At 37.7% G+C, this 14855-nt stretch overlaps 1 protein-coding gene across 3 annotated transcripts in view; it reads right to left on the reverse strand.

Annotated features, from left to right (window-relative positions):
* Cdk14 (cyclin dependent kinase 14) overlaps positions 1-14855 on the reverse strand; it is a 557745-nt gene that overhangs the window by 512264 nt on the left and 30626 nt on the right. Inside the window, exon 1 of one of the 3 annotated variants that reach the window (XM_076566274.1) lies at positions 4991-5011. The exons of the other annotated variants lie outside the window; for them this stretch is intronic. Coding sequence (XP_076422389.1) covers positions 4991-4993 — 3 coding nt within the window. The 5' untranslated portion in view covers positions 4994-5011. Of the gene's footprint in view, positions 1-4990; positions 5012-14855 lie in introns of those variants that run through there. 3 annotated transcript variants of the gene reach the window in all.

Below are 14855 nucleotides of genomic sequence, written 5' to 3' on the forward strand. Positions count from 1 at the left end.
GAAATGCTGTGCAAACATTGAAAGTAACCACTTCAGACCACAGAACTATGGCGCGTACTTTAGACTTTTCAAGTAACATCTGAACAGTCCGTCACCAGTTCATTTAGATGACATGGTGTATGTCATTTGGGCTTTTATAAACATTTTATTTTAAAGATAAAACTATTACTTTATTTCTTTAAGCAGTTTGAGATATAACTTGCATAATATATACCGTACCCACTTAGACTATACAAGTCCATGAGTTTTATTGTGTTTATAGAGCTACAAACATCAGCAGTCAGCCACAGAACATATTGATTACCTGAAAAAGGAAATGTATGTGGATGGCCTAGCCACCAACACACCCCTGTCCCATAAGTGTGTGTGTGTGAGTGTATGTGGTGTGTGTGTGTGTGTGTGTGTGTGTGTGTGTGTGTACCCATCAACTCTGAGACCTTTAGTCTAATTTCTGCCTCTACAGATTTGCCTATTTTGGACAACTTTTCCAAGTGGAATCATACAACATGTACTTGTCTTCATCTGACTTCCTTCATTTAGCATAACATGATCAGTCCATTTGTTTTGACAGCAGTGTTTCATTCTTTTACGAACGAGTAATATTCCGTCATACAGACACACCATTTACCCATCTATCACTGATGAACATTTGGATTGTCCACACTGTCATGAACAATGCTGCTGTGAACATTGATGTAGATGTTTTGTGTGGGTGTAAGTTTTCATTTCTCCTGGTTACATATCAGGAGTGTACATATCATGCTGTAATTATATGGTCACAAATTAGAGGAACTACTAAACATTTCCACAAAGTAGGGGAACCTTCTCCATCCCAGGGTGTAAGGGTCCAAATCCTCTGCACAACCACCAGACCTCAGAATTTCCTGTCCTCCAAGTACCACTTCAGATTTGATCTGAATCCCCTGGTGACCACTATGCTCCAACACCCTTCTGTATGTTGGCTCATCATCGATATGTCTACTTTATAAAAGTATCTATTAATAAGGTGTCTTAGGGTTTTTATTGCTGGGAAGAGACACCATGAACATGGCAACTCATAAACAAAAACATTTAATTGAGGTGGCTCATTTACAGTTTCAGAGGCTCAGTCCGTTATCATCATGGTGGGGAGCAGGGCGGTGCAGAGGCAAACGTGGTGCTAGAGAGGTAGCTGGGAGTCCTACATCTTGCAGGCAACAGGAAGTCGACTGAGACACTGGTATCCTGAGCATAGGAAACCTCAAACCCACCCCCACAGTGACACACTTCCTCCAACAAAGCCACACCCACTCCAACAAAGCCACACCTTCTAAGGATGCCACTCCCTATAAGATTATGGGGCCAATTACATTCAAACTACCATACAAGTTGTTGTTGTTGTTGTTTTTAAATTGGGTTACCTTTCATATCTGAGCTATAGCTTTTTTTTATTCTGGATATGAACATCTTAACAAATATACAATTTATAAAAACGTTTCCTATTCTATTGCCTGTCTTCTCACTCCCTTCATGAATTTGGAATGTATCCACAGAATTCTACATATCACAAAGACTTCACTCCTACCATAAACCATACGAAATACATGTAGAGAAGTGTGGAATATTTATATCATATAATTTTGTCTTTGAACCACATTTCATTTCCCTTTCCCTCTGAATTTTACCCTAATGAAATAAACTTATGTTTGAAAGGTTTTTACTGAAATACACTGTTTCTCTGCAACAACAACAACAACAAACGTGTATACTTCAGTTTTTAAATTTTACTTATTTTATATATGTATACCTGTGTGTGTGCCTGCACACAGTTGCAGTGCCCACAGAGGCCAGAAGACCACAGCAAATTCCCTGGAACTGGAGTTACAGGTGATTGTGAGTCATGTGACATGAGTACTAGGAACTGAACCTATGTCCCCTGCAGGAGCAGCACATTTAATCTTTCTAGCCTCAAATTGAAAGGTTATTAAATGCCCCTGATTTCCTGTAACAATAAACAAAAATTTTGCATTTAATAGTGTTTTTATTCTGCTAATCTAATTAAACAAGACATAGTAAGCATACTGCTTCATGTGATACACTACAATCGATGGGGTAAAGAGTGGTTATGGGCCCTAAAGAAGTGCCTGATATTAAAACTATAGGCTGGTATTTAATGAGCAGGGCTTTGAAACCTTGAGTCAGTATGTCACAGTCAAAGCTAGGGAGAAGGCTTGGTCTGTAAAGTGTTTGCCATGCAAGCAAAAGAACCAGAGTTCAGATACCCGCCCCCCACCCCTCATAAAAAGCCAGGTATGCAGCAAGCATTTGTACCCCAGTGCTGGAGACACAGCGGCAAGAGGACTCCAGAGATTCATGCAAATACTCATACACATAAAATAAATAAAATCTCTGAAAATGACTATAGGCAGAGAAGAATAGTTCAAATTTGTTTGCTTCGCTGTAAAACGAGACAGCAGTGTAGCCGAGGAAAGTGTGGGGGAGAAGTCCCTGCACAATGTCAGGACATGGCAGAAGCATGAGCTCAGGTAACTCAACTTTAGGAAAGAGGAGACAGCAGCCGACAGCCTAAACATCAGTTCTCTCCCATCCACCAGGCTGGCACAGCTCCTGGAAGGTCTTCTTGCACACCATGCTCCTCCCTGGAGGAGATCTGCTTTTAGGACCTTAGAGATGACTGTATTGTATCAAAAGACTTCGGATGATGACCTCCTAATATACTGTACAGTTTCCTTTTGCTAACACCTCATCCTATATAGGGCAGAAATAGTAACATACAGGAGAAAAAACTCTAATATATCACAATAAAATAGAAAAAACCATCAAGCAGAAAGAGTGTGCTCAACAGTTGGTGAAAAGATTTCCAAATACCAATGAATTTTATGTCACTTTTACTTTCCACCCTAAAGGTTTGATGGTTTTATACCATGTGCTCCCTTAGACAGTAATAACCAAATAAGCCTAAAATAGATACTTTTAAAATCAGACCTAAGCTTGACAGGAGCTTATGACTGGATTAATATTGCTTATAGTCATCTAAATGTCACTTTGACAAACTAAATGTTTGTCGTGATGACATCTCCCTCTAGGCATATGGCGCTTCCATTAACTCCAGCATTATCTCTGCATCAGAAAAGGAGGCCTCATTGTCTGCAGAATATTCATAATTTACAAGCCGACTCTTTGGCCATGATTGATAATTACTCATAACATTGAGGGGAAAGATCCCTGCACAGATGCTATCCAGTGTGGAGGCTTTCTGTAATTACTATTAATTTTGAAGAACAAAGAGTTCTCTTTGAGGCAAACACCTAATAACCATGATTCACATATTAGATGGAAATATTACCATATAAAATATAACATAAAAAAGATACTGAGCTAATTTTTATAATTAATAACACTGCAAAACTCAGTGAAATCATACTAAATCATAGAGGGATATAAATTTATAATATTGACAATTTCATCTATCAAGTATTTAAAACCTTGCCTTGCTTAAGATCCTGTAATACAAACTGTGAAGGATGAATGTTCATTATTCTTCAAACCACTGTGATCATCACAAAATACATTAAAAATACAAGAGCTATGAAGAAAATCTGCAATGAAATTTGTATCCTCAAACACTGTCATAATTCGAAATTATTCAAGAAAAGGCACACTTCTAAAATTGGTTCAACAAATACTCCCTCCATACCGACTACATCATAGACCATGGCAATACTGAAAAACAGATACAATACTCAAGAATGAAAATAGTGATTGGGAAACTGCTTAAATAACATAAGACCACAGAAAATAAGAATGACTGCATTCTCTGTAATTCACAACTAAAGAGGAAAAGAATCCACAGTTGTAAGCATTAAGATCAAAACACATGTATAAAATTATTTTAATACCTTATAAATAAAAATGAATACATAAAGCTTACTTTATAATTATGCTAAAGCACAGCAAATTATGTTATGTAGTTTTCATAAGAAAATGCCCCCCAAATCCTTATATCATTGTTTTTCTAAGAATTAGAAAATAATTGCAAGTAAAGAATGAAAATTGGTTTCTTTTCATGGTTATAGATTTATTTCATAGAAGACCCAAATTCAATCAAATTTTCTATGCATAGAAGCCATGAAATTTTGATCTTCATAATAAGTGGATTCACTTTAAATGACCTTTTATTCTTACCCTTGAGTGTCTTTCCAGTTCCAATTAATAAGCCATATTCTAGCTACATCCAACAGACTGAAATTATTTGTGCTTGAAGGAGATTTCTGCTCTGGCACCTACTAGCATTTATCCCAACTCAACCCCAAGAGCCTTCTCTGATGCAGAAAGTACATACTATGCACACCCCTTTGGTCTTTGGCCTTTGGGCCCAACCCCAAGGTAAATGCTGAGGAAGACATTCTCGTAGGTCCATAAGTGCCAATATTTAATCATTCTAAACAGAAAACACAAAATTGTCAGAAACTTCTTGCAATACTAATTCCTAGTCTAGGGATCATAACTTCTTTCTAGAAAGTTCAAACATACTGTAATGCTATTCACTTGACCAGCATCAGGTTCTACTCATGAACTCTACCTCATCCCTCTACCACTAATCTCCACACCACTACATCAGCCAAGCCCCTCCTTCCACGATGGTCAGTGAGCCCTAACAAGAAATGTGACATAGAGTACACAGCCCAGGTAGCAGGCTTGGGCCTCCTGAGGAGTCTGACTTGTAGGCCACCTGGCAAGCCATTGCCCTGGCCACAGAGGCACTCATGAAACACTCTCCATGACTTTTCACACAGCGATTTGTTAGCTTGTCACTAGTATTGTGGGTGACCTTGTAAACAGAAGTTGAATGAACATTCTACATAAATAAACTGAATATATGATTAGCATGTTACCAAACATGAGAGGCTCCTCAATTTTTTTTCTGTATGTTTGTTTTGTTTTTTGAGACAGGGTCTCTCTATGTAGCCCTGGCTATCTTGGAGCTTACCATGTAGACCAGGCTGGCACCAAATCTTCCATCTTTTGAAAACAGAGAGTTGTAATCTACAGAGACATTATCTAAACAGAGGGAGAAAAACAGTAAAATACATAAACTAATGCATAAATGCAAAATGAGGAAGTAATTTGTATTGTCTTTAATAATTGTATTTACTCTTTGGGGCTCTTTGGGAGCCCTACCACCCAGCTCCCAAATAATCACACAGAGGCTGATTGTTTCTTATGAATGCCCAGCCTTAGCTTGGCTTTTTTCTAACCATCCTTTCTTAACTTAAATTATCCCATCTACCTTTTGCCTCTGGGGTTTATCTTTCTCTATTCTATATATATTTCTTTACTTCTTACTCTATGGCTTGCTGTGTAGCTGGATGGCTGGGCCCTTGATGTCCTCCTCTTCTCCTTTTCTCACTCCTCAATCTTTTCTTCCCAGATTTCTCCTCCTATGTATTCTCTCTACCTGCCAGCCCCACCTATCCTTTCTTCTGCCTAGCTATTGGCCATTCAGCTCTTTATTAGACCCATTAGGTGTTTTAGACAGGCAAAATAACAGAGTTTCACAGAGTTAAGAAAATGCAACATAAAAAAATGCAACACATCTTTGCATCATTAAACAAATATCCCACAGCATAAATGAATATAACATATCTTCAACTAGTATTTCACAACATATATATATGCAAATGCTTAAGTCTAACTACACTAAGAGATGTAATGATGTCATAAGATGTTTGCAATTACTTTTTAAGTAGTTTAAGTTTTAAAGAAATAAAAGTACATTTACCACACTTCTTACAGATTAATTGGAAATGTGGCCTAGCAGGAATGAGTACAAACACACATTCATAGCCACCATACCTCCTATAGCTATGTATTAGTGCAGTGCATTTAATGCAATGTCACAATATTCTGTGATTTCAACTGAATCTGCCTAAATGAAAAGAAGTGTCTTTATAAACTATATAAAGTACAACATTTTTAAGTACTCAGAAGTTCATAAATTTTCAATGTAAAATTGAAAATACACACATACACACACACACAGCACAGGTTTGTACTGTAAATGGATTAGATCTGGCCAATCAGAGATAAGATCATCATTAACTAAATCTCAAATAGGAGTGTTTTGAGATTTCAAAAAAATGAAGATAATACGTCCTCACTTGTTTGTGTATTCTATATATTACAACTATGTCAACCCTCCCACCAAGAACTAGTCAGAGTAAAGCCACCCTGAATGTCCAATCTGATTGCCAATCAGTGGATATCAGGACCTAACTCACAACACTAGGGACAAAGCGATCTAAACTAATAATAACAACAGTAATAAATAATGGAGCCTAGTGCCAGTGGAGAAAGTGACATTGTGCAACTATCCAAGCAATTATATCACTATAAAATGCTATAAACACTGAGAAAGAAATGACAAGCATACTGCTAATTTAGAAGGCGGATAACATCAGACTTCAGAAGTTTATAATGCACTGTACTTATTTTATTTTATTAACATAGAGCATGAAGTGTTGTTAGCTTTGAATTCTGCCATGAAAGGTCATTTTAAAAAATAATAACTACCATTTACAATAACCATGGTAACAAGGCAGGGAAGAAATTATCTCTGAATTTTAAAAAGATATAAAACAAGAGTACTTTTAGCTTGGGGAGAAATCTCACTATATTATTCTCATTTTACTCTTTTTTGTAGCAGGTTGGTGAAAACCTACAAGTACCTAGAGTTTTGTTACCATGGCACCATTATCATTGCTGCTCCCAGTGCGGATTGAGGACCAGCAATATAACATCCCCTGAGAGTTTGTGGAAAATGAAAAAGCTCAGGCTCACCTCAAACTCCTGCATCAAACCCACTGACCAGATCCCCCAGAGTCACCTCCACATCAGAGCTTGAGATGCTCTGTCTAGAACAGAGACAGCGTAGAAATCCTCCAATGGCTGAAATTCCTCCACAACCACCTACACTGACTCAGCAATGACCTTCAGCACTTCATAATCTTACCAAAGAAGAAAACTGAAAGGACCTGGAAAAATCAGGGTGTAATATGAAACATGAGGCAATGAGCTAGTATCAAAACCCAATCCTATTTCACAAAACTATATGACCTTGAAAAATAATTGGGTAGAAAAACAGAACCAAGTGCTAATCACAAACAAATAAAGATTCACAATTTTCAGTGGGTATCAGGGCTTCTGAGTGAGCAAATGCAGCCAGAATTGTGCTGGGTACTGGTTCTTGTCCACACTGCCAACCCTTGCCTCAGACAGAGCACACTCCATCGGCCAGCCTCTCTTCTGGTGACCTCACACACATGATGTGGGAATTCATTCATAGGGACCTTTTATCACAAGTCAGAAGTCTCTCTACTTATCTGTGGACATTCAGGTCCAGACTCAGACTCTTTCGTGGGCCACTTTGATAGGAAAGTAATCACCAGTGTAAGTTACCAACTGGTTTTATGTGGACCAGTAGGACACCTACCTGCATGGTGGTTAAGACAAGTGAGTTTTTGAAGACAGAAAAGAAACAAGAAAACATTCAAAAGGATAATTTCTACATTCGTTTTATGCCCTGATCATTCTACCTGTGATATTTAAGGTTAAGAATACACAGGACTAAGAGCATTGCTCAGCGACACAGTGTATGTGCAAGACCCTGAGGCTGATCCCAACCACTGGGAGGTGGGGAGAGGGGGGATAAGTTTATCTACTTCTTTTATTTTAAAATTTGACTAACAGGGGGAAAAATGTCACTTACATTACACTTCTAGTTGACAGTGATGGCCTGGAAGCTCATTAGAATTATCTCAACACTTATTTTAACAAATGTTAAGTAGCAGAACCCTTGAGAAATGTTTGTATGGGGCTCCCTGAGTTCCTTGCCAAAGGAGGAAGAAAGCCTGGAATAAAAAGAAAGCCAGCGTAGGGTCTGCCACAGCCCAAGTGTGCTCCCAGGGATGCCCAGTTCTCTCACAGTCTAGGAATGTAGGAGTGGGAAAGATAAACAAATTCCATCGACAATGGCCGGCCAATCATTTCCTGGCCTAAGCCTTTCAAATGGCTACACTCTCTCACCTCAAAGTACAATGAAGAAGGGAAGAGCAGAGCCTCAGAGCCTGGGAGCAGCTCCAGGTGAGAAACAGTCAGAAATCAATCGTTGGTGTCCATTTGTATCAGTGGGACGACAGCTTAAAAGTAACTCAGTTCTTCCATGTTAAAGAAAGGCTTTCTTGAAATTAAGAAGTAGACTCAAGAAGCATGTTTAACAGTAAGACTTCTGCACATGTTAAAGCAGCACTCCCGAGGCTGGAGAGGGCTTGGGAGGGAGGTTTCAAATCGGAAGCCAGCAAAGCAGCTCAAGCCCTCTTCCAAAGCAAAGCGGGCAGATTCCTCTCATTCCTGGCCAGGGAACAATTCTGTCACTCAGGAACTCTGGAGCCATGCCAACACACTGCTTCTGCAGCCTGCTGGGGGATGGGTGAGGAGAGGGGAAATGTCTGGGCAGCTGGCTTTTGTCACAAAGCCTTCTCTCTTAAAGGGGCTTATAATGAATTTCCTAGACATGATATAAGACAATGTTTTAAAGTGATTAATAGGATAAAAATATCCAAGGTGTAAAAGGCCAGTCGGTACATGAATTAAAGCTGACTCAAATAGTAAAATGTGATATTCTAGTCACTTTTCAATTATCTTCATTAGACTAGCCTCAAACATCTGTGTGAATGGAAGAAAAAGAAGCGAGACACTGAGACCTCAATATACCCACCACCAACTCCCCCAGTCTCAAGGAGCACTGGAGCCCAGTGGCCTCAGGAAGATCACCCTGGCTCAAGGTGGCCACACTGAGGTGAGGCGCCCCGTGACCCAGCAACTGTGTTGCTGGGGACAAAGTGAGAAGGTGCCTGAGCACAGGCCAAAACCCACAGCTGGTGCCAAAGCTTCTCCTGAAGGGCGGCAGTCTCTGGCCACCAGGAGAGCCCGATGGAGAGAGAGCTCCTTCCCCAGGGAATAACCACCCCCACACTCCCTCTCAATCCATGCTCTCTAGTCTTTGCGTTCCAGCCTATGCCCAGCTTTCTGGGAAGCTAATAATAACAAAGGGAACCTGCCAGTTTCCTTCCCTGGAGTGCTCTGAGAAGGGGCTGACTTCTAGAATTTTTAAGGTCAAAAAAGATCAACTTAAATCCATGTGTTCTCACCTTATAAGAGGTTTTTTATAAAAAAAAAAAAAAAAAAAAAAAAAAAAAGAAAGAAAGAAAGAAAGAAAGAAAAAAAGAAAGAAAGAAAGAAAGCTATTGTGTACATCTGTGTCTTTCTGTGTCTTTAAACCTTAAACTAGAAAGCATCCCTGATCCAGGGGCCTCCAGGGATACCCAGAGGGAAAAGGTATCCCTCTGAGGGTTAGAACTGGGTACATGCTAAGTAAATGGCTACATGGGACAGGTTTACGCTGCCTAACACAGGGGAAGAGACAGCCAGCATTGCCCTGTCTAGGAAGGGGACAATATACCAGATTAACACTGAGCTGGCAGATGAGGCTGATCCAAAACACTATACTCTTCTTTGAATTTTCTTTTAGATACAAAAGCAAGCATGGAAAATATAATTTAGTCTCATTATAAATTTAAAGTGTTTAAAAAAAAAAAAAAACAAAAAAAAAACAGCTTTGGCCTAAAGAAAAATTGAGAAAAATATTTCATGCTCAAAGAAATAACCCATTCAGCTATTTAGTTCTTTAAAAGAAGAAAGATTATGAGATATTACCTCAACTCTACTTGATAAACTTAACCTTTGACCTTTGATGCTTTTTATGGGAGGAGGGGGGCGGGCAGGGTTTCTCTGTGTATTCCTGGCTGTACTAGAACTCTATCTGTAGGCAAGGCTGGCCTTGTTGGTTATTTGCAGCGCTCTTACCCTGCGAGTAAACGTCACGAAACACGACAGAATCCACTAACAAGAGTTTAATTAAGATAAGGGAGAGGGACAGGTGTGCACAGGCCTGTGGAAAGACACGTGAGTGAAGTGGGGCCGGGAATCATGGCGCTGGCTTATAAAGGCTGGGCTGTGCCTGCGCACACAGATCCATGTGGCTATTCCACCCATGCGCGTAGATCACATGGTTGCGCTGCGTGCTTTACGCAACCACGCAAAGCCACGGGGTCCTGATCAGGCAACACATTTTGACCCAGAAATGACTAGGTGGAAGTGACTAGGTCCCGCCGGGCATGCACGATCATGCCCAACCATGGGGGCGTGTTGTGAATCCATATCAAGCCTCAAACGCAGAGATCTGCCTATCTCTGCCTCCCCAGTGCTGGGATTAAGAACATGTGCCACCAGCTCCAGGATTACTAAACTTTTCTCACAACACAATGAGATAGGGATATAAACATTCTACCTTTTTGTAAAACTAGGTTTTCATGTAATTGGGTTATATGTTTCTGTGATAACTGTCTTTCATGTGTTGTTTGTGCAATATATATATATATATAAAACTATGGACACTTCAGGGTTTTTGGAGAGAGAGAGAGAGAGAGAGAGAGAGAGAGAGAGAGAGAGAGAGAGAGAGAGAGAGAGAGAGAGAGAGAGAGACCATGAAGTTGGGTGGGTAAGGAGGTAGGCAGAGCTGGGAGGGCTTGGGGGAAGGGAAAGAACATGATCAAAATATACTGTATAAAAAATTAAATAATAAAATGTCAAAAAAGATATACATGTGAAGCTTTATAAATGTGAGTATTTTGGTCACACATTAAAAGACCTAATAAATACATACTGCCTTATAAACTTGGGTACACTTAACATCTTAAAGATTATTAAAATGTTAACTTTGTATCTATTGTTTCATAAAACCTTAAAAAGAGAATTATTCATATAAAACAGCATCATTAGAATCAAAAGATAAAGATTTCAATAAGCTATAAAATTAAATCCTATGTACATAGATTTTTAATAAGGATTCCCTTCATGAACAGGTTTGAAATAAATATGAATGTCAGTTAAAAATCATTTCATTTTATGAGTCATAGGTAACAGAAAAATCATATAATTTCTTTTTTAACATATCTTAACATAAAACTGTTAAATGTAATGTTTTCATTAAGACTGAACTACAAGCAGAATAATGGATTTATAGGTTTCCTAAAGAGTTTTTGTATTGAGTTTCCTTTTAAAGGAGAGCATTACAGGAGGGATAACCTCGACTAACAGCATTCAGAATCTTGGGGTTTAAAATCTCTCTTATCTATGCACTGTCTCCGTGTACTTACACTGTTTAAATATCATTTACTCAGTGCCTGAGTATTTGGAAGTACGTAAACTAAAGTCGTCAATCTGGCCTAGGTTCCTTAGGCTCGTGCAAAAACTAAAACTTCAGGGAAAAGTGCCAACTCCATCTTCCCCAAAAGCTAAGTGAGCTTGGCTACAAGTACATAGAACAAGAGAATAACGAAGACCAAGAGGAGACATTCAATCAGGTGGCCACTGTGCCGAAGCAAGCAGAGGTGGCCCCAATGGTCCGAGATCTTCCTTTGAGAGAAGTAACATGAGTTTTTTTATTTAAAATGTAAGAAGTCTTATTGTTTTAAGACAAGATAACCATAATTATACAATTATGGTCAAGATGGCAACTCCTTGATCCTTGACTCAATTCTGGCTCTAGGACATGGTCCCTATTGTCTGAGGATATAAATTAATTTTAAGAGGATTACCTCTGCTCCAAGATACATTTTCCTATTGGATAGAACCCTTCCTCTGAGATGCTAATTTCTTATTCCAAGGCCTAGGATGATTTATCTCCATGCTTTTAGATGTGTTTTGCTTGTAGGTGAGTATGTATACACATACGAGGACTTTAAGGATTTTCTTTTTACCACTACTGCCTCTTTGAAACAAACAAACAAGTAGGTTTTTCAAGATCCATATCTTTGTCAAGATGATGTAAGACATATAACTCTAAACATTTTTTGAGGGGGTAGCAGACGGCAGAAGATAGGTCATTTTAAAATCCTATGTCAAGGTTTACAAAAACACCCTAAAGTTTACAGATAATCTTAATGAGTTATATCATAATAACATTTGAATAAATACTCATCACTTTTAGTTTTAAAGAAATAGTTTATATAAAATATTTATTAAATGATTAACATACTTAATAAAAAAGTAAACAGGTGGTGACTGAAAAGGAATAAAGTAAAAATGTCAGGCTTAATCCTACTTTGAATGTCTCACAAACTTTGATGGAAATTGAATCCTTTTTTTTTTTTAACAAAAACAATCGTTTTTTAATTGAAAATAGTTTTTTCATACATTATATTCTAATTATGGTTCCCTGCCCCCTACTCCTCCCCAGATCCTTCCCACCTCCCACCCAAACCAACATCCTTTTTTGCTCTCTCTCACTACAAAACAAATGGGCATCTATATAAAATAAAATAAAAAACAAATGAACAGAAAAACAAGGAGTCAAAAAAAAAAAAGCAGAATAAACATATATAGACACAGAGGTACAAACACTGGCAGTCGTACCAGCCATGGATGATCCATGGATGAGTGCTCCCCTTACTCCACATCCTCACCAGCATGAGGTGTCATTTGTTTTATTGACCTGGGCCATTCTGACAGGTTTAAGATAAAAGTCTCAAAGTAGTTTTGATCTGCATTTCCCTGATGGCTAAGGATGTTGAACATTGCTCTAAGTGCTGTTTAGATATGCATTCCATTTTTAATTGGGTTGTTTTCTTGATGCCTGTTTTTTTTTTTAGTCCTTTATATATTTTAGATATTAGCCCTCTATTGGATGTGTAGTTGGTAAAAATCTATTCCCATTCTGTAGGCTGCTGCTTTGTCTGAGTGATGGTGTCCTTTGCCTTCCAGAAGCTTCCCAGTTTTGTGAGATCCCATTTATCAATTATTGATCTTTGTGCCTGTGCTATTGGTGTTCTGTTCAGAAAGACTCTTTCTGTGACAATGAGTTCAAGGCTGTTCCCCGCTTTCTCTCTGTCAAATTCAGGTCTTTCTTTGATCCACGTGAAGTTGAGTTTTTCACAGGGTGGGATGTGGATCTATTTGCATTCATCTAAATGCAGCCATCAAGTTTGACCAGCACTATTTGTTAAAGATGCTGTTGTTTTCCAGTGTGTAATTTTGGTTTCTTTGTGAAAAATCAGGTGTCCATAGGTGTGTGGATTTACATCTGGGTCTTCAAATGCATTCCATTGATCAATGTGTCTGTTTTTGTGCAAATATCATGATGTTTTTATTACTATAGCTCTGTAGTAAAATTTGAGGTCATGGTTGGTGATACCTTTAGCAGTTCTTTTATTATTCAGGATTGTTTGAGCTATCCTGGGTTAACAAAAATAATTTCAAGTGTCTGTTATAATTATTTAAATCTTTAAGAAATAGTTAATTCATATTTTATTTAAAAAGCGCAAAAATATTAGGGTTTTAGCTGAATTTCTAACTGTTAGATATTTTAAATACCACATATGTTTTCTGTGTTTTAGACAGAGGCTCCTGAGTCCTTTTAAATCATCTGATTAAAAAACTATTTTTTAAATTTTATTAAAATGAAAACAGTAATATTAATGATGATGATAAAAATATCAAGAGAGGGAGATAAAAGTTTTGGGTTTAAGATACATATTTTAGTTTCCCCTTTGCTTCCTTCCCTACAGCACCTCTCACACCTTCCTCTTGCTCCCTAAGCGATTATTTTTGGTTTAAAAATAAAGGTTAAAGAAAAGAAAAATGGTTTTATAACAAAAGGATATTGCATGGTAAGATAAAGATTATTACAAAATGAAATAATGGATGACAATAATGTTATGAGTGATGTACACTGAAGAAAGATTGTGAAAAATTTAACTATATCTACTTTCTTTTAAAGAAAGTAGATATAGTTAAATTGTAGTTGATTTTAATATAAGGGTTATTAAATTTACTGTAAAATTCAATACCCAGCAGGAAATTAATGCTTCATTCTGTTTACAATAATAATGTTTTCTTAAGTATTGATCTGTTCTTTGTGGTGTTTACAAAAAGTATCTTAGACAAACAAAAACTTAAATATGGTAATAAAAATTCAGATTTAATTACAGAGTCTTTCTCAAGGATGAAGAAAACCAGATGATTTCAGCAACTAAAAGAGATAGGAAAGGTCATCACATCCAAGATTCCATTCTAACTAGGGAAAAGGAGTTGTCTCCAGGTACCACTACCCTCGGCTGTACTCAAAACTCAAGGAGATAAATGCTTAAACTCCAACTTCTCACCTCAAACATGTGCCAACTTCATGACAGAACACATCACAGGGGCTTCAAAACCCTGGGAGCTCAGCACCTCCAACCACACTGACAATCAAGTCCCCAAGTAACTACTTCTCTCACTTTCGTTTCTTAAATTCTCTTATAAATAGATACTTTTAAAATTATCTATGATGTTTAATGAACATTTCACTTAGTGTATTCCTAGTGATAAAATAATGCTAATCTTGTTGTCGATGAAGTTAAAAATGAGGATGACATATCTCATTTCCTTAATCACGCTGTTGTAACTATTTTGCTTGTCCCAAACCCCTACCTTACTTGAATATAATTACAGTTTATTTCAGAGATTCAAGTGTTTTCACTGTTTCTAAGAAGAATTTTTTTTCATTATACAGTATAATTTGGATAGAAGAAATCTATTTTTTAAACTGACAAAAACGTATTTTAAATCTTCCAACAGAAATTCATTTTGGGGTACCTACGTTTTAAACCCAAACCCCCTTTTTAAAGATTTACTTCTTATTGTATACGTGTGAGTGTTCTGCATGCATGTATTTCTATTCACCACATGTATGCCTA

Source organism: Peromyscus maniculatus, chromosome 3 (genome assembly GCF_049852395.1).
Source record: "Peromyscus maniculatus bairdii isolate BWxNUB_F1_BW_parent chromosome 3, HU_Pman_BW_mat_3.1, whole genome shotgun sequence".
Classification (NCBI taxonomy): domain Eukaryota; kingdom Metazoa; phylum Chordata; class Mammalia; order Rodentia; family Cricetidae; genus Peromyscus; species Peromyscus maniculatus.